Source organism: Eptesicus fuscus, chromosome 16 (genome assembly GCF_027574615.1).
Source record: "Eptesicus fuscus isolate TK198812 chromosome 16, DD_ASM_mEF_20220401, whole genome shotgun sequence".
Classification (NCBI taxonomy): Eukaryota; Metazoa; Chordata; class Mammalia; order Chiroptera; family Vespertilionidae; genus Eptesicus; species Eptesicus fuscus.
In genome coordinates this window covers 18,217,387-18,237,832 of record NC_072488.1, presented here as the reverse complement: position 1 = coordinate 18,237,832, position 20,446 = coordinate 18,217,387, and the positions used below count along the sequence as shown (strand labels likewise).

The 20,446-nt window shown below is 44.0% G+C and overlaps 1 protein-coding gene across 1 annotated transcript in view; it reads left to right on the top strand.

Annotated features, from left to right (window-relative positions):
- Positions 1 to 10,100, top strand: part of HEATR5B (HEAT repeat containing 5B) — a 73,431-nt gene extending 63,331 nt beyond the window's left edge. The window contains exons 30-35 of the mRNA XM_008162243.3: positions 1,618 to 1,762; positions 2,496 to 2,762; positions 4,226 to 4,450; positions 6,270 to 6,421; positions 8,407 to 8,620; positions 9,350 to 10,100. Of these exons, the coding sequence (XP_008160465.1) occupies positions 1,618 to 1,762; positions 2,496 to 2,762; positions 4,226 to 4,450; positions 6,270 to 6,421; positions 8,407 to 8,620; positions 9,350 to 9,654 (1,308 nt within the window). The 3' untranslated portion in view covers positions 9,655 to 10,100. The remainder of the gene's footprint in view (positions 1 to 1,617; positions 1,763 to 2,495; positions 2,763 to 4,225; positions 4,451 to 6,269; positions 6,422 to 8,406; positions 8,621 to 9,349) is intronic.
- The last annotated feature ends 10,346 nt before the right edge of the window (positions 10,101 to 20,446 follow it).

The following is a 20,446-nucleotide window of genomic DNA, read 5'->3' as shown; positions in this document are numbered from 1 at the left end:
AATTAGAAGAAATATTTTAATATCGCTATTTGCCCTTTCTCTATAATAGAGTGTCGGAGATGAAAGAAAATTAGTAAAATGTATATGAAAATAATATATAAATTGATAAATAAAATAAATAAACAATAACAACATGATATAAAAACAATAAAAACATGACATAAAAACAATATTGATAAAAACAATGACTGATAAATTGATTAAACTTATTCTAATATCTCCCTATATACCACATTAAAAGTAAAAACACTTTCAGAGTGCTTGACTAATTTTCCTTGTGATAAAGTATTTACAACTTTAACTTTAACATTACATGCTCTTCAAACTCGATAGAAAGCAACATATAACTGACCATGTCTGAAAACAGGTTCAGGTAGGAATATTCCTACTCTGTCTAGATTGGCGCCACCGAGAGCTTTATATGCATTGTGCATGTGCAAGTCAACGTTTATTTTCAAACTAGAGGCCTGGTGCACAGGTAGGGTCCCTAGGCCTGGCCGGCGATCAGGGCCGATCGGGGACTTCCTTTCCCCGGCTGCCAGCTGCGGTCGGGGCCTGCTTTTCCCCGGCTGCTGGCCGGGGCTTTCCTTCATTCCACGCCGCCCCCTGCTCCTTCATTCCGTGCCGCCCCCTGGTGGTCAGCACACGTCATAGCTAGTGGTCGAACTCCCAGTCGGTTGAACTCCTGAGGGGACAATTTGCATATTAGCCTTTTATTATATTGGATTGCCAGTTCACATCATATGTACCAGTCGGACAGTTGGATGGACAGATGGTTGGTCACTTAGCCTTTTATATATATAGATTACTCAAGGCTTTGGCTTTATCTAAGATCCCATACTGAATGTGAGGTGACCAGGCACAACTAGACTAGAGACAGTTACTATACCTTCTTTGATTTATTCATCAACAGACAAATAAAACTAAAAATTTAAGGGATGACCTTAGTACCAGTTTATGATTCTGCTGATAAAGGACTGAAGTAATTTATAAGACTGTTAAATGAATTATGCTACTTTTAAATGCTTGAGGAAGTTTTATCTCTCACTTAATGCAAAATTTTTTGCACTGGTTCAAATACTTATCTCAACAGTTTATTAATTGACTTTTTCTAATTTCTTTATGAAATATTTAGAGGACTTTATCCATGTTATAGGATGGGTTTGATGTGGAAGGTGTAAGGGGCTTAAAGTGAGTGGTGATTATTTGTAGTAGCTGCTGAGATGAAATGGAGAGGGACTACCTGAAGTGCCTAGAATCTCTGGTAGACACCTCCTGGGGGCTCAGTTTAGATTGAAAATCATAAACTGTAGTGTCACTGGACTCCAGCAGTACTGCTTCATTCAAGCAGAGGAAAGAAATGGGAGAGTGATCATTTTTGAATATAAAAATTACTTAAACATATAAATAACAAAGTAGTTTCTTGACTGAAAATATGTTGGCATAAAATGTGACCATTTCTCAAAATTGTGATAATGTTTTTATTAGAGTCCTATATGTGCATTTTAACTATCATATTTCTTTATTTTTACATGTATATTTTCTTAGATTTCAATAATATACATTTATCCTTTGAAATTAAAATTAATTAAATTTATCTGTATTAATTTATAATAGCTGATTGGTGTTGAGTTGCTGAGTGTTTTGCACCGCCTCTTACTGACCTGCAATCCACCATCAGTCCAGCTGCTGGTTACTGGAGTTGTACAACAGATAGTAAGAGCTGCTCAGGATTACTTGCAAGAAAAAAGAAACACTCTAAGTAAGCACTACAATTACACTAATTTTGACGTAGATTGCACTCTAATTTTTAAAACATTTAAAAGTTTTGTGGGGTTTTGTTCTTTTTTTATCCTCACCCGAGGATGTGTATTTTTATTGATTTTAGAAATAAAAAGAGAGAAAGAAATTTCTATATGAGAGAAAAACATCCTTCAGTTGCCTCATGTATGCACCCTGACCAGGGATTGAACCCACAACCTGGATATGTGCCCTGATTAGGAATCGAACCCACAACCTTTTGGTATATGGGACAGTGCTCCAACCAACTGAGCCACCTGGCCAGGGCGCTAGGAAGATTTTTTAACAAAAAAAGTTCATCATACATTGAGAAGCTTTGCAATTGACTTTGCTTTCATTAAAAAGAACCAAACGAAATTTCTGATAGTCAACTATTTTTCACCTCCAAAATTGTCAGCTTCATAGGGTTGAATTTAATATATGTGTTACTCGTATTATGAAATATATTTCTAATAAAAGTACCTAATAAAATTTTTCTCAGTAAAAAATGGATTGTCCTTTACTTAAAAGGAGATGTCAATGAGCAGAATTCCAATAAGAATTATTCTGAGAAAGGCATGTTATATCAGTTAGACATTCAGTTATAAATTCTTTTGAAATAATTTCTCAAATATATTTATTGCATTATCTCATCTACTATTTGTTTTGTGTGGGGTCGTTTGCTGGAAATTTCACCAAAGTTTCTTTTACCCAAGATGAAGATGACATGGAAAAAGAGTCCTGTCCTGTGCTGGGAGAAGGAGGTGACAGCGGTGGTCTTATTCCTGGAAAATCTCTTGTGTTTGCAACGATGGAGCTGCTGATGTTCATTTTAGTACGGCACATGCCACATCTCAGTACCAAGATGTCAGACTCCCCAAGTCACACAGCCTCTAAGACTAGACTGTCAGAAGAAAGTGCACGTTTGGTGGCAGCCATAGTTACCATACTCTCTGACTTACCATCCCTTTGTTCACCTGCTGGTACAGTATTGATCACCATTTGAAAATGCGCTATATTGCGGTAGACAGAGATGAGCTTGCTTTTGATTTTAAGCGCTATTATGACTTATTTTCCTCTTAAATCTCAAGTGTAAAAGGAGAAGTTTTTTTTCAGGGTTTGTTTATCTTTAGGAGCCTATAAGGATTTTAAAAAACTTAAAACCCAAGATGCTCTTTTCAGATATATTTCAGACAAACTTCAACAAAGAGACAGAACCACACCTTGAGGGAAGACATTGAATATTAGCAGACAGACACAAGTTGAAATTACTGACCTTTTTAGTTTCTGATCTGGTTGCCACCCTTGAGCAACACTGACAGAGCGTGACAACCAAGTGTAAGAAGTAACTAAAGACACTAGCTGAAAAGTTAGTAGCTACCTGCAGATACCTAAAGAACTGCTGAGTGGAAAAGCAGACTTCCCTCTGTTTAGAAAGTAGAAATCGTATCAGGAGACACAAAGGTGAACTCCAGCTTAACATAAGCCCACAGGTGAGAAAGGAATGGTTTCTCCATCATTAGAGCTTTGCAGGGCTTTGCAGGCAGACGACAGAATGGGAGAGTGGTGACGAGAATTTTCCACTAAGTGGGAGGTTGAATTCATGACCTTGAAGCTCTTTTAGCTGCAAATTCCAGGATTCTGTCATTTCTTTTTTGCTTACCCATATAGTCTGTTTATCATTTACCTGGCTTGGTTAGGTTGACTTCAGTACACTGAAGATTGATTACATGTCTTAGAATTGCTACAAGATTCAACAAGTTTCTCAAATATATCTGAAAGTATGTATATGTTAGTGTTTTTCTGTCTTCCTTTCTCATTTTCATTATGAAGGGCATGGCATACTAAATAGATAAAATATTGGAAGTAATAAAAACAAGGCTAGTTGGAAAATGAAGGAAAATATAATTCTGTCTTCTTTGAAATAATTTGGCCCTTTCCTTCCTTCTTCTCTCCTTCCCTCCCTCCCTCCCTCCCTCCCTCCCTCCCTCCCTTCTTCCCTCTTTTCCTCTCTCTCTCTCCCTTCCTCCCTCCCTCCTTTCCTTTCTTCCTTCCTTTAGTAAGATCAGAGAACATTTATTGGGTAAATCACAGAGGTAGAGGAAGTAATTCCTAGAAGAAATGGGCTTGAGAAACAAGATACAGAGGTAAAGGAAGGGCCCTTGGAGCTTGGGAGTGAGGAAGCTGATGTTAAGGTGCCTGGGAGGTGGGGGTAGGAGCGGAAAGGGAAAGGCACAGGTGTGCTTTCTGGAGGGAGAGCGCCTACTTTTACTGTTTTCTTTTGAAACACTGAACTATAGTAATAGTAATGCAATAAATTTTGAATAAAAACAAGGAAAAGAAGTAATACTGAACCACAATCAATTGTAAAAAGTATAAAAAATTGAAACAACTGTAATATGGGAACTGAAATAGTGATAAAGTAACCTGATTGTTTTTATTTCAGGATGTATGACAATCCTGCCCACAATTCTGTTTTTAATTGCAAGAATATTGAAAGACACAGCAATAAAGTCTGCAGATAATCAGGTTCCTCCACCAGTTAGCGCAGCTCTTCAAGGGATTAAAAATATCGTGACGCTGTCAATGGCCAAAACTGAGGATACTCAAAAACAGTGGACAGCGCTCATTCGTAGCACTCTTGCATGCATCCTGGAATATTCACAACCAGGTAACCATATCAGACTTTCAAAAATTTTCATCTATAGCCTATCTGTTTCCTTATAATTAATTTATTGAATGCACTTGTGAGAAAAGTGCTGTATAAAACTGAATCAGCTTAGAAAGGTGTTTTAGTCACATCTTTCAGATATGAACTTTCATATCCTTTTCTAGATATTGACTCTAAATGTCCTTGTCTTAGAACTTAAGTCCATATTGAATCCATATTGGGAGGTTTGACATGACCTTATTATTTCCTAAGCACTTCCTTACTTTCTGGGTCAAAGATGTAGCAGGCTCATCTTGTATTGTCCCTGTTACTGTAGTCACAATTTAAAAATAAAATGATACCTTGCAATTTAAAAAAAAAATTGCTTGCAGTGTTCTAAACTCTGAATTATAGATTTTTCTCATTTCATCTAGAGTGATATTCATCTGTAGAGTTCTCAGGTTCTTAACATGTATTGCTAAGGTTATTGTATATTGGCTGAATCCTTTGAATTTTACATCCCTTTTTTTCTTTATATTAAGTTAGTGAACTTCTCAACTATTGTATTATACCCTCATCCTACCTAATAATAGACAAATATGCAAATTGACTACACCTTTGCTATGCCCAAGCCACGCCCACCAGCCAATCAGGATGAGTATGCAAATTACCCCAACCAAGATGGCGGTTAATTTGCATATCAAGACAGTGTAGAAAGAAGCCAAGAGCTGCAGAAGGGAGCAAAGCTTCGGAGAAGCAAACAAGCCCGGGGGAGGAGAAGGGAGGAGTGGAGGCGGGGCAGGGGAGAAGGAAGGAGTGCGGGTGGGCTGGCAGAGAAGGCGGGGGGGGGGAGAAGGGAGAAAAGCAGGTGGGCTGGTGGAGAAGGCGGGGCAGGGGAGAAGGGAGGAGAGCAGGCGTGGCGGGGTAGAGTGCAGCAGGAAACCCTATTGCAGGATTCTTCCTGCAACGGGAACGCTAGTTATGAGATAATGTTAGCATATCAAATGTATATGTTTATAATTCTGATAAAGTACAGATTATGGTTGCATATTAGCAGTTGCCCAATTAACCCAAATTCACATATATAGAATGTTGATAAGTTCAGCTGTGGAAGAAATGGTGATCACAAAATAGTTTAAGCTTCTTATTTTATATGTTTAGTAGTATTGTTCTTTAGAATAACAGGACATATTTCCTTTATTTTTAATTACTTACTATATTTTTATTAAGTTATATTTGTTCTGAATAAATTATTGAAATAGCAAGAAATTCTTTAAAATTCTAAGAGTACTGTCTTTAGGAAATTGTGCAAGATTTTTTTGTTTATGGTTGTGTAGAATTTATAGGAACGTAATACCACTAGGAACAGTCTACTCTGGATTTTTAAATTACTCAGAATATCTTACCAGAATCATTTACTTTGTTGGAAGGGGAGAGGTTTGGAAATGTTTGATTAATCTAAACTCAAAAAAAGTTAAATGACTTATAAATAATTTTATATTTTCATGTTATCTTTTATATTTAAATAAGCTTTCCCTATTAGAGTTCTTCTTAGGATTTATGCCTGAATTTTTTTCAATCATTATTGTATCATCCAGAAAAACAAGGAAAAAGGACTTAAATATAGAACTTCTAATAAAATATCCACTATTTCCTCGATAATAGATGAGTTGTACTCATAAAGTTGTTTCTGAACTGTATTAGAATTAAGGCACACACTGATATAAATGTTGTTGTGGGGAGAGAGGTTATTGTTCAAGATGGAAATTCCAAAGCATTTGAGAAACAGCACATTGCTTTCTTTTCGTATTTTTCTATATTCATTATTCATCTGTTTCAGAGGACTCCATGCCTATGCCTGATGAAGTAAGCATGCTCACGGCAATAGCGCTCTTCCTGTGGTCTGCTAGTAGTGAAATAATAGGAGTCCAATCATTACAGAATGGCTGCATGAACAGGTTCAAAAACGCATTAAACTCATGTGACCCATGGGTAAGTTGTACTTAAAACAAGCATAGAGGGGTGGAGGGGTCAATGGGAATAAAAAACAATAAAAAGGGGACATCTGTAATACTTTCAACAATAAAGATAAATTTAAGAAAAACACAAGCATAGAGGTAAATTTTCCACTTCATCAGGAAAAGTTCAGGTTGATTCATTAAAATGTATGATCTAGCAAATGAAAACCTAAGTATTTGCTCTATGGCTTTTAAATAGAAAAACTCAAAAAGATCAGTAGGTTCAGACACTAGGAGGGATTTATATATATATTTATTTACATATGCAAAAATTCTCCAATCCTATCTAATAAAAGAGTACTATGCAAATTAACCACCACTCCACCACACCCACAAGCCACATCCACCAGCCACGCCCACCAGCCAATCAAGAGCAATATGCAAATTAACCCAACCAAGATGGTGGTTAACTTGCATATCCAGGCGCAGAGCGAAGACTGAAGACAGTGGAGAAGGAAGCCAAGCACTGCAGAAGGGAGCAAAGCTGCAGAGAAGTAAGCAAGTGGGGCAGCAGAGAAAAGAGGGAAGCAGGCGGGGTGGGGGAGAAGGGAGGGAGCAAGGCAGAGGAGACGGGTGGGAGCAAGGCAGAGGAGACGGGTGGGAGCAAGGCAGAGGAGATGGGAGGGAGTGAGGCAGCAGAGACAGGAGGGAGCGAGGCAGCAGAGACAGGAGGGAGAGAGGCAGCAGAGACGGGTGGGAGCTTCGCTCAGGCTGCAGGAAGCCCTATTCTTGCAGGAATATGCCTGCAATGGGCCGCTAGTATTTAAAATATTTGGTTAACCCTGGCTTATATTGGTAGAAACTTTACATGAATCTATGCTTATATTTTTCACTGTTTATTTAATGATACCAAGGGCATTAAAAGATAAATTTATTTTATTACATGTTTTAATGAACCAATTGGAAACTTTAGTTTTTCCAGAAAATAAATTTTCTTGTTTCACAATGTCAAAGTCTAAACTAATGTTTCTCAAACCTGCTACACATCCAGAAAAATCAGTTTAGTAACATGATCCTAGCCTTACTGCTGTGTTCCTGAATCAGAGATCTGTATTTTTAAAACATCCCCGGGTATTTATTTCCAGCGAGGTTTGGCAACTTCTCATCTAGCAAAGTGCTGAACCGGTTTGATTCCACTGTTTGTCCCATATGTTAATGGACCTTCCTTTCTTCCTTTTTCTTTTTTTTTTTTTAATTAATCTATAAAGTCTTTCTAATCTAAAATGGAGCCATTGAGACCTTACTTTCCAGGCCTAGAAACTTAAATTGGCATAAGCAGTCATTTCCAGGGAATTCAAATGGATTTGAGGTGTCTGAGCAATATATTTTTATAGCTTTGTTTGACGTCATTCAGTTATTAGCCTTCCTGTTAAATAGGTTAATGTAGGAGGGACAATTGTAAATTAAAGAAGAATTTAAAGGCAGAAATTAAAATTTCTGGTTTCTAACTTCTTCCAAACTATGGAAATATACAAATTATATAAGCATGGTAATTTGGCAATTAGACTATAAGTAATATTTATTTGATTAATTTATTTTCAGTTACTTTTATTTAGTTAGCATACTAGAAGTTTCATTATTCTACTTCATTTCTATAAGTAGAAAATGGCATTAATTTGTCCTGCATTTCTATTTTCATTCTGCAGTGTCACATCTTTTCAGTACATATTAAGATGTAATGTGCCCTAGCCAGGTGGCCCAGTTGGTTGGAGCATCATCCCATACACCATAGGTTGTGGGTTTGATTCCCTGGCCAGGGCAAGTACGAGAGGCAACCAATTGATGTTTCTCTCTCACATTGATGTTTCAGTCTCTTCCTCTCTTCTTACCTCTCTCTCTCTAAAAAAAAAAAAAAAAAAAAGTGTCCTTGGGTGAGGATTAAAAAAAAAAAGATGCAGTGTGATTGTACAGTAAATAACTATCACACAGTTAAGTAATACAATGATTTTTCTTATATAGGTTCAAGCCAAATGTTACCAGCTTCTCCTCTCAGTCTTCCAACATTCCAATCGTGCCCTTTCAACTCCCTACATCCATTCATTAGCTCCAATAGTAGTTGAAAAGCTAAAAGCTGTTGAAAGGAACAGACCAGCCAGTAACACAGAACTTTTAGCTGTTCAAGAAGGAATCAAAGTTCTTGAAACATTGGTTGCTCTTGGGGAAGAACAGAACAGTAAGTAACCTATCTAATAAAAGAGAAACATGCAAATTGACCATACCTCTGCTATGCCCACCAGCCACGCCCACCAGCCAATCAAGAGTGAGTATGCAAATTAACCCAACCAAGATGGCAGTTAATTTGCATATCCTGGTGCAGAGGGAAGACTGAAGACAGTGTAGAAGGAAGCCAAGCGCTGCAGAAGGGGGCGAAGCTGCGGAGAAGCAAGCAAGCGGGGTGGCGGAGATAGGAGGGAAGCAGGCGGGGTAGCGGAGACCGCCGCAGGAAGTCCTATTCTTGCAGGAATCTTTCTGCAATGGGCCTCTAGTTTTCTTATAAAAGCCAGTAGTCTAAAATGAAGATCATCTGTGTGTATATATATATATATAAATCTTACTTGATATTAGACACAGACCATTGCAACAGTAAAACTAAATCTAAGGCTAATGCTATGCAAAACCCAACGGTAAGTGGTAAATATTTACTAAAGATAAACTAAAGGTGAAAGGTAACTATATATGTAAAATGTACAATCTTAACAGGCCTGGTTTCCAGTCCTGGCATAACTTGGGCATTTAGTAAATATTAATATTAAATATGAGTTATTATTGAGGCCTAAAGTAGATTTTGCGTGTTTACTTATATTTTATTGTAATTCAGACTTACAATGCCTAGTTTCAAAAATGAAGTTTACTGTAATTTTCAGATTCGTGATGATCTTCAGACTAACTTTGTTCTTTGCAGGAGTCCAGTTACTTGCTCTTTTAGTTCCCACTTTGATTTCTTACCTGCTGGATGAAAATGCTTTTGCTTCAGCAAACACAGCCTCCAAAGATCTGCATGAGTTTGCACTCCAGAATTTAATGCATATTGGACCTCTGTATCCACATGCTTTCAAGACAGTAATGGGAGCGGCTCCTGAGTTGAAAGTACGTTTGGAAACTGCTGTTCGAGCAAGCCAAGCCAGCAAAGCTAAAGCAGCTACCAGGCAGCCAGTCCCTGCCGTACATTCTGCACCAACAATTAAGCTAAAAACAAGTTTTTTTTAATTTTCTATTCCATTCATCTCTATTTATATTATCAACTAGGAGCTAATTAGTAATAGCCACTGTATCATTCCAGTCTATAGGTTTTACTTTATTTGTACATTGGTATTACATGCTTCTAGGTAAGTTAAGTGAAATAATGCTCAGGTTGTTTTCAGGTTTTGAGGGAGTGATTTTTTTTTTTTTATTATGTGGTGAATGTACTTTCATTTTTCTCCTAATAGTGTTTCTCTTTTATTAATTAATTTATTTTTTAAACACTGAGTCAGTCTTTTAAATTTAAATGCTAAAAACAATTGTATCATGTAGCTGGGCTACCTATTGATATTGTCAGCATTCAGCATCTGTCATGAAAAATTTATTTGTAAAACAGCAGAATGTAAAGTTTGAAGTTAGCAAAATAATGTAAAATGTCTGTTTTGTGGTATACATATTATGAATAAAGTCACATTTTCTAGCATTTCTCAAAATGTCCTTACCTTTCTGATATGTCTCTTTATTTCATATTAGATTATGGGATGATGCGCACGTGCGTGTGTGTGTGTGTGTGTGTATGTATATATATATGTGTGTGTGTGTGTGTATATATATATATATATATATATATATATAATTTTTATAAATCTTTATTGTTCAGATTATAACAATTGTTCCTCTTTTTCCCCCCATAGCTCCCTTCCACCCTGTTCCCATCCCACCCTCTGCCCTTACCCCCGTCCCCACTGTCCTCATCCATAGGTGTACGATTTTTGTCCAGTCTCTTCCTGCACCTCCCACACCCTTTTCCCCTCCAAAATTGTCAGTCCACTTCCTTTCTATGCCCCTGATTCTATTATATTCACCAGTTTATTCTGGTCCTCAGATTTTTAATTCACTTGATTTTTAGGTTCACTTGTTGATAGATAAGTATTTGTTTTTCATAATTTTTATCTTTACCTTTCTTCTTCTTCCTCTTCTTAAAGAATACCTTTCAGTATTTCATATAATACTGGTTTGGCGGTGATGAACTCCTTTAGCTTTTTCTTATCTGTGAAGCTCTTTATCTGACCTTCAATTCTGAATGATAGCTTTGCTGGGTAGAGTAATCTTGGTTGTAGGTTCTTGCTATTCATCACTTTGAATATTTCTTGCCACTCCCATCTGGCCTGCATAGTTTCTATTGAGAAATCAGCTGACAATCATATGGGTGCTCCCTTGTAGGTAACTAACTGTTTTTCTCTTGCTGCTTTTAATATTCTCTCTTTGTCTTTTGCTCTTGGCATTTTAATTATGATGTGTCTTGGTGTGGTCCTCTTTGGATTCCTTTTGTTTCGGGTTCTCTGTGCTTCCTAGACTTGTAAGTCTATTTCTTTCACCAGGTGGGGGACGTTTTCTGTCATTATTTCTTCAAATAGGTTTTCAGTATCTTGCTCTCTCTCTTCTTCTGGCACCCCCATAATTTGGATATTGGTACGCTTGAAGTTGTCCCAGAGGCTCCTTACATGATCTTCATATTTTTGGATTCTTTTTGCTTTTTGCTTTTCTGGTTGGGTGTTTTTTGCTTCTTTGTTTTTTTTTTTTTTTTTTTTTTTTTTGTTTTTTTTTTTTTTTAATTTCTTTATTGATTAAGGTGTCACATATTTGTCCTCATCCCCCCATTCCCATCCCACCCCTCTCCCCACGCATGCCCCAATCCCCTGTTGAACTTAACCGTTGGATAGGCTTATATGCATGCATACAGGTCCTTTGGTTGAACTCTCCCCCTCCCCCCACCCTCCCCCTACCCTCCCCTATCCTCCCTCTGAGGCCCGATAGTCCGATCGATGCCTCCTTGCTTCTGGTTCTGTTCTTGTTCCTCAGTCTATGTTGTTCATCATTTCCCCTAGATGAGCGAGATCATATGTCACTAGATATATACTAATAAGCACTGAATGTGAGACGAGCAATAATAGTTATGCTGACAGGCAAATGAATCAGTCTGTAGCGAGCTTCCCCCTGGACCAACAGTTCTTTTGAGACTCAATTTCAATGTCCAGTAGTTCCTTATGTGTACATGTCAGCACTGACCCCCCAGCTCTGGATGGTGGACAAATGGCGGTAACGGAGGTCCGACTCCCTCTGGTTTGGTCTCGGCCGAACCCAGGGGCACGGCGTCACCCGGACTAAGGGGCACGTGGCCTCACCCATACCCAAGGGGCGCGTGGTCTCACCCGGGCCTGGGACCCAGCCTCGCCCGGATGGATCCAGGGGCACACGGCCTCACCCGGACCCAGGCTCTGGCTTCACCCGGACCCAGGGACACTTGGCCTCTCCCAGACCCAGGGCCACTTGGGCTCACCCGGGCCTAGGTGCACGAGGCCTCATCTGGATCCAGGGACACATGGTCGCACCCGGACCCAGGGACGCTTGGCCTCTCCCAGACCCAGGGCCACTTGGGCTCACCCGGACCTAGGTGCACGAGGCCTCATCTGGATCCAGGGACACATGGTCGCACCCGGACCCAGGGACGCTTGGCCTCTCCCAGACCCAGGGCCACTTGGGCTCACCCGGGCCTAGGTGCACGAGGCCTCACCCGGATCCAGGGACACATGGTCTCACCCGGACACAGGGACGCTTGGCCTCTCCCAGACCCAGGGCCACTTGGGCTCACCCGGGCCTAGGTGCACGAGGCCTCATCTGGATCCAGGGACACATGGTCGCACCCGGACCCAGGTACGCTTGGCCTCTCCCAGACCCAGGGCCACTTGGGCTCACCCGGGCCTAGGTGCACGAGGCCTCATCTGGATCCAGGAACACATGGTCTCACCCGGACCCAGGGACGCTTGGCCTCTCCCAGACCCAGGGCCACTTGGGCTCACCCGGACCTAGGTGCACGAGGCCTCATCTGGATCCAGGGACACATGGTCGCACCCGGACCCAGGGACGCTTGGCCTCTCCCAGACCCAGGGCCACTTGGGCTCACCCGGACCTAGGTGCACGAGGCCTCATCTGGATCCAGGGACACATGGTCGCACCCGGACCCAGGGACGCTTGGCCTCTCCCAGACCCAGGGCCACTTGGGCTCACCCGGGCCTAGGTGCACGAGGCCTCACCCGGATCCAGGGACACATGGTCTCACCCGGACACAGGGACGCTTGGCCTCTCCCAGACCCAGGGCCACTTGGGCTCACCCGGACCTAGGTGCACGAGGCCTCATCTGGATCCAGGGACACATGGTCGCACCCGGACCCAGGGACGCTTGGCCTCTCCCAGACCCAGGGCCACTTGGGCTCACCCGGACCTAGGTGCACGAGGCCTCATCCGGATCCAGGGACACATGGTCGCACCCGGACCCAGGGACGCTTGGCCTCTCCCAGACCCAGGGCCACTTGGGCTCACCCGGGCCTAGGTGCACGAGGCCTCATCTGGATCCAGGGACACATGGTCTCACCCGGACCCAGGGACGCTTGGCCTCTCCCAGACCCAGGGCCACTTGGGCTCACCCGGGCCTAGGTGCACGAGGCCTCACCCGGATCCAGGGACACATGGTCTCACCCGGCCACAGGGACGCTTGGCCTCTCCTAGACCCAGGGCCACTTGGGCTCACCCGGGCCTAGGTCACGAGGCCTCACCCGGATCCAGGGACGCATGGTCTCACCCGGACCCAGGGACACTTGGCCTCTCCCAGACCCAGGGCCACTTGGGCTCACCCGGGCCTAGGTGCACGAGGCCTCATCCGGATCCAGGGACGCATGGTCTCACCCGGACCCAGGGACGCTTGGCCTCTCCCAGACCCAGGGCCACTTGGGCTCACCCGGGCCTAGGTGCACGAGGCCTCACCCGGATCCAGGGACACATGGTCTCACCCGGACCCAGGGACGCTTGGCCTCTCCCAGACCCAGGGCCACTTGGGCTCACCCGGACCTAGGTGCACGAGGCCTCATCCGGATCCAGGGACGCATGGTCTCACCCGGACCCAGGGACGATTGGCCTCTCCCAGACCCAGGGCCACTTGGGCTCACCCGGGCCTAGGTGCACGAGGCCTCACCCGGATCCAGGGACACATGGTCTCACCCGGACACAGGGACGCTTGGCCTCTCCCAGACCCAGGGCCACTTGGGCTCACCCGGGCCTAGGTGCACGAGGCCTCACCCGGATCCAGGGACACATGGTCTCACCCGGACCCAGGGACGCTTGGCCTCTCCCAGACCCAGGGCCACTTGGGCTCACCCGGGCCTAGGTTCACGAGGCCTCACCCGATCCAGGGACACATGGTCTCACCTGGACCCAGGGATGTTTGGCCTCTCCTAGACCCAGGGCCACTTGGGCTCACCCGGGCCTAGATGCGCGAGGCCTCACCTGGATCTATGGACCCCTGGCCTCACTCGGACCCAGGGGAGCGCGGCCTCCCCCAGACCCAGGGGCGCTTGGCACCTCCGCAAGAGTCCCGCCTCTCCCCGCAGGCATCTGGGTCTCCCACGGGTCCCCAGAAGCTGGATTTCAGTGTGATGGAGAGCTAATCTCCCCTAGGTTTGGAACAAAAGCCCCTTTCCCCCGCCACCAACCAGACCCACGCGCCTCCACACCTCATCCCCTCCGATTTCGCTGGTTTCCTCTTCCCTCTTAGCTATAAATCTACCATTCAGCCATCTCTCCTGTAGTTCTGGATGGCAGAGGCTCTGTCCTCCATTCGTGCCCCTGAAATTGCTGTGCGCGGTGGAGTTCGCAGTTCCTTTGTTTAACTTAGCCGCCTTCTTGATTCTCCTCTGTCAAAATGGCTTAAAGGGCTTGAATGTAAGATGAGAACTCCTAAGAATCCTCCAAATCGGTGTTGGCGGCCTCCGGGGCCTCGAGGATCTCACTGCGCAGTTCGGCCAGGTCGGTGGCGCGGATGCGCCCCTCCTGCAGAAAGATGGTCTCTTCCTTCACAGAGAGCCGCTGCGCCGAGTCCGCGGCCGCCGCCACAGCAGCTGCTGCGGCGCCCACGAGCCCATGGCCCCGGCTGCGGTGCTGACTGAGAGGAGCAGCCGCCCGGTCTGGGGAGACGCGAGCAGCAGTCGCCACCCTCACTAGTCCATGTTCCAGTTGTATTTCCGAAACTGCCATGTGAGGCAACACATCAGCCTTCACCTCCGCCGTCATCTTTTTCGAATTCCCCAATTTGTTCTTCTTAATCCCTTGAATTCAGTCAACTCTACTTAGGTCTAGTGGCGCCGGGAGGTGCACGGAGAGGGCGCCCGGGCCTCCGTCCGGTGTGCGGGGCGCGCGGCCCGCGGAACCAGGCGCGCGGGGGCCTCGCGGCGGGGATGGGCGCTGGGCGGCCGCCGGGCTCCGGGCGCCGCTGCCGCTGCGGCGTCCCCAGTGCCCCGGGCCGGGCGGCCTGCGGGGGCGGCGCAGTTGCGAAACTGAGTGAGTATCTACAGTTAAGTCTTGATTGTTGTTGGTGTCACTAGGAGGAATTGTCCTCCAGGCCAATTGTCCATGAGGACCCTCTTTGTCTATATAGGAAGAGTTGCTGTGCAGGAGACATGAGGCTCCTGTGTCTGTGTCCCTCTGTATTCCTTGCAAACACCTCTGAGAGAAACGCGCCCTGGAGTTTCGCCCGCTGCCTGGAACTGGGTTTCAATGTAGCTGGAACTGGGTCTCAGCGCAGTCCGGCGCCTTTGTCCCCTTCCCAGCAGGGCCATTCAGCGGCGCAGGCAACAGTCCCTCCTCTGCGCGCCCTCCCGCGCGCGCCTCTGGAGCCGCCGCTCCTCTGTGCCTCTGCCCCACAGGCCAAATTCATTCCCCCAGCATGTGCCTGGCTTCCCAGGGTTTCGCCCGGAACTGGGGTTCAGTGCAGTCGGAACTGGGGTTCAGCACGGTCCGGAGCCCTTGTCTCCTTCCCGCTAGGGCAGTTCAGTGGCGCAGGCAACAGTCCGTCCTTTGCGCCCCTTCCTGCGCGCGCCTCTGGAGCTCTGCCTTCCGCCGCTCCTCTGTGCCTGCGCCCCACAGCCCAGATTCATTCCCCCAGCATGCGCCTGGCTTCCCAGGGTTTCGCCCGGAACGGGGTTCAGTGCAGTCGGAGCCGGCGCTCAGCGCACTCCGGAGCCTTTATCTCCTTCCTGCCAGTGAACGCTGGCCAGGCCGTCAGCCGCCCCTTCCTCTCCGGCTCCATCCTCCCCGCAGGCGCGCGTGCTCGTGTCTCCGTCCGTTTCTCCATACCTCAGGCTTTTGCGGCTCCCCCGACTGTCCCCGTGGCCTTCTCCTTCTCCCCAGCTGTGGGCATTTCAGTCCGCCAGCTTTCCTGTGGTTCTGGACGATGACCGTTCTGACCTCTAGTTGTATTTTTGAAATTGTTGTGCCCGGCTGCGGGTTAGGTGTTTAACCTATGGCGCCATCTTGGTTTCTCTGTTTTTTGCTTCTTTGTATTTCAAATCTTTGTCTTGATTCTTACGATCCTCTAGCCTGCTGTTGGATCTCTGCATATTATTTTTTATTTCAGTCAGTGTATGCTTAATTTCTAGTTGGTCCTTTTTCATATCCTTGAGGGTCTCACTAAATTTATCGGCCTTTTCTAAAAAATTCTTGAAAAACCTTATAACCGTGGTTTTGAACTCTATATCCAGTCATTTGCTTTCCTCCATTTCTTTCATTTGTGACCTGTTTCTTTTTTTAAAATTTTTTATTTATTTATTTTTATTTATTATTTATTTATTTTTTGAGTGACCTGTTTCTTTGTTTCTGCATTTTTGGCTGCTTCCCTGAGTTGATGGAGTGGCTTTGTGTGCTAGGTGTTGTATAGGGCCCAGTGGCTCAGCCTTCTCAGTTACCTGAGGTGGACACTCTTGGTGCACCTTTTTGTGGGCTGTGTGCACAGTCTTGTAGTTAAGCCTTGATTGTTGTTGGTATAACTGGGAGGAATTGACCTCCAGGCCAATTGACTGTGAGGATCAGCTGTGTCTACGATGGGAGAACTTCTGTGCTGGAGACACCCTTATGAGGCAAGACTTACTTCAGTGGGGCTTTGGTGCTTACTGAGTCTGCCCCCTGAGTGTGTCCCTTATGGATCTGAGGAGTTGTAATCTGGATGGTCCCACTCTGACCCCTGAGTACACTGGCTCTTGGATCTCCAAGGAGGTGCTAATTTAGCCTCTGCCCGAGGCCACCCAGCAGGAGCTACGGAGAGATCTGCAGATTCCTCTTCTTTGTTTGGGTTTTGGAGGTGCCCAGATGAGGCCCAGCTGTGAAGCAATGCAAGCTGCTGTGGGGCCTTGGGCCTTCTTTTAGATGTTCTGGATCTCACTGACTCAGCTGCAGTTTGTTAGGTAATTTTAGAATTCAAAGGACCAGGCCATTCATATGCAAAAGCCTCTGAACTCAGCTTGGATGGGGTGGAGTCTCAGGGTGGAGCAAACAGCAGTGGCTTCATGGGGCGGGATCTCAGAGCGGAGCAAACAGCAATGGCTTCCCATCAGCCCTGCCCTAAGAGGCCCCTGGGTCTCAGTGTCCCGCGGTAATCGGTAATCGCTGCAAGCATCTCTGAGAAAAAAGCCGCCCTCCAGTTCTGCCCGCTGCCAGACAGTCTAATTTCTCCCCATATGAGTCTAGGTCTTCAGAGTCTCGCCCGGAACTAGAGTTCAGAGCAGTCAGGAGCTTTTGTGTCCCTCCCGATTGAGAAAGCCAGCCACGTACTCAGTTGCCAGCCCTCTCCGTGTGCGCGCCTCCATACCTCTGCCTTTACTTTCGCAGCTCCTGTGAGTCTCACTGTGCTTTTCTCTTTCCTTCTAGTTGTAGAATTTCCACTTAGCCAGCCTTCCTGTGGTTCTGGATGATGTCTGTTTTGTCTTTTAGTTGTAGTTTTGAGATTGTTGTGCGAGGCAGCAGTTCAGGTGTTTACCTATGCCGCCATCTTGGTTTCTCCCTGCTTGTGTATATTTTAGTTGTTAACTAAATTAAAATATTCACTTAAGATCCATTAAAGTATTTCAGATGTGGAATAATATTCTGCCTTTTGTTAATGGCTAAAATTTGGCTTTGGTTATGTTACATAATTATAGAGCCTCGAGTTCTGGCTATGATGGCTAGTTTCATTCATCAAATATTTACTGAGTGCCTGTTGTGTATAAGGCATCAAGCTAAGTGCCACAGGACATACAAAAATGAATTACTCCTAACTATAGTTATGCCAGTCTCCAATGCAATGGGAATTTTACCATATCAAACATATAATTGAAGAAATCAGTGTTTGACACGGTGTTTAGAAAATTTTAAACATCAGTTTTACCAGTGTTACATTCCTTGAGCTATCGCCCCACAACCTTTCCATTTCTCCTTTACTTTACATTAAAATCTATCAATTCTCCTATTATGAACATTTCATATAAATGAAATCATATAATATATGGTCTTTTGTGACTGGCTTCTTGACTTAACATAATTTTTAAGGTTCATCCATGTGATAGCATACATTAGTACTTCATCCTTTTTTATCGCTGGATAACATTCCATTGTATGAATGCCACAGTTTGTTTATCGAAAGAAGACATAAGGAAGGCCAAGAGAGAGACATTGAAAACATGCTCAAAGTCACTAGTCATCCGAGAGATGCAAATCAAAACAATAATGTGGTATCATCTCACCCCTGTCAGAATGGCTATCATCAACAAACAAGTGCTGGCGAGGATGTGAAGAAAAAGGAACCCTCGTGCACTGCTGGTGGGAATGCAGACTGGTGCAGCCACTGTGGAGAACAGTATGGAGTTTCCTCAAAAAACTGAAAATGGAACTCCCATTTGACCCAGTGATCCCACTTCTAGGGATATATCCCAAGCAACTAGAAATACCAATCAGAAAGGATATATGCACCCCTATGTTCATAGCGGCACAATTCACCATAGCTAAGATTTGGAAACAGCCTAAGTGCCCAAAAGCAGATGAGTGGATTAACCTTTTGCACTCGGATGTCGAGTGTGACTCGACACGGTTAGCATCGGTAGCAGCTCGTATGTCGAGCCACACTCGACACGTAGTTTCACCGTGGGGGGAAGGGGGATTTTTGTCTGTTTTTCCAGTATCTTTTCTTGTTTTCATTAGCATGAAAGGACAAGTAAAATGTAAATGCCGTCTCAACTGATGCCAAAAAAGAAAAAATGAAAAACCGATAACGCATGTGAAATTTATTAGGAAACTAGTACATGATCTTGGAGAATTCAGAGATGGTACACTAATTTCCAGGGGTAGATTATTATCCACTAACTTAGAGCAATGTTTAGATGGAAAGCTCCATATAATCACGCCTCACCCTAACAAAAAACACAAAGATTGTGTTGTTTGTTCTAACAGAAAAATCAAAGGAGGAAGAAGAGAGACGATTTATATTTGCAAAACATGTGAATGTAAACCAGGTCTTCATGTGGGTGAATGTTTCAAAAAATATCACACCATGAAAAATTATAGAGATTAAAATTACTCTTTGAATGTATCAATAATTTGAAATATAAAAAAAAATCCAAATAAATAAGTTTGTATGAAAAGAAACTCCAGTTTTTTATTCTACTGCCGCGCTTTGTAAAATCTGGGATATTAAAAAAATTAAATCCCGAGTAGAATAAAGGAATCGAGAAAAAAGCAAGCGAGTGCAAAGGGTTAAAAAATGGTGGTACAGCCCTAGCTGGTTTGGCTCAATGGATAGAGTGTCGGTCTGCGGACTGGAGGGTCCCAGGTTCGATTCCGGCCAAGGGCACATGCCTGGGTTGCAGGCTTGATCCCCAGTAGGGGGCGTGCAAGATGCAGCCAATCAATGATTCTCTCTCATCATTGATGTTTCTATCTCTCTCTCCTTCTCCCTTCCTCCTTCCTCTCTAAAATCAATAAAAAATATTTTTAAAAAAATGGTGGTACATCTACACAATGGAATACTATGCTGCGGTAAAAAAGAAGGAATTCTTACCATTTGCAACAGCATGGATGGAACTGGAGAGCATCATGCTAAGCGAAATAAGCCAGTCAGAGAAAGATAAATATCACATGATCTCACTCATTTGTGGAATATAATGAACAACATAAACTGATGAACAAAAATAGATCCAGAGACAGAGAAGCATCGATCAGACTGTCAAACCTCAGCGGGAAGGTAGGGGAGGGTGGGGGTGAGGGGGAGAGATCAACCAAAGGACTTATATGCATGCATATAAGCCTAACCAATGGGCACAGACAACAGAGGGGTGAGGGCATGAGTGGGGGGTTAGGGGGGCAATGGGGTGATAAGTACACATATGTAATACCTTAAGAAAAAAAAATGTAAAAAAGTAGTTAATGAACATTTGGGTTGTTTTCACAGTTTGCTTTTTATGAATAATGCTGCTGTGAACAATTGTTTAGAAGTTTGGGGATAGACATATGTTTTCATTTCTTTCAGGTATATACCTAGGAGTGAATTTGCCTACTCAATGGTAATTGTTCAACATTTTAAGGAACTGCTAGACTGTTTTCCCATTCGTTGTTACTTGTAGACATAACCCCTTTTTATTCACCTATGTATAATGCATGTTTGTTTCTGCCTTGGCTATTTTCTGCTGTTCTTTATACTTCCCAGGCTTTTTCCATAATTTCCCACCTTGCAGTAGACTGAGTCATGTATTAGCAATGATTGTTTCATTTTTCTTCCCCCCCACCCTCTTTCTCTTCCTCTCTTCCCCCTCTACTAGTACATCTTCATACTTCCTCTAAACTCTCCTACATCATTTACAACTTCTAATTTCCTTAGATTATATCCATAAAAGATTTGTTTGAAGAATTATATTTTAAAATTTGTTTCATTGCTCAACTGTGAGATTTTCTCGAGTCATATTTATTT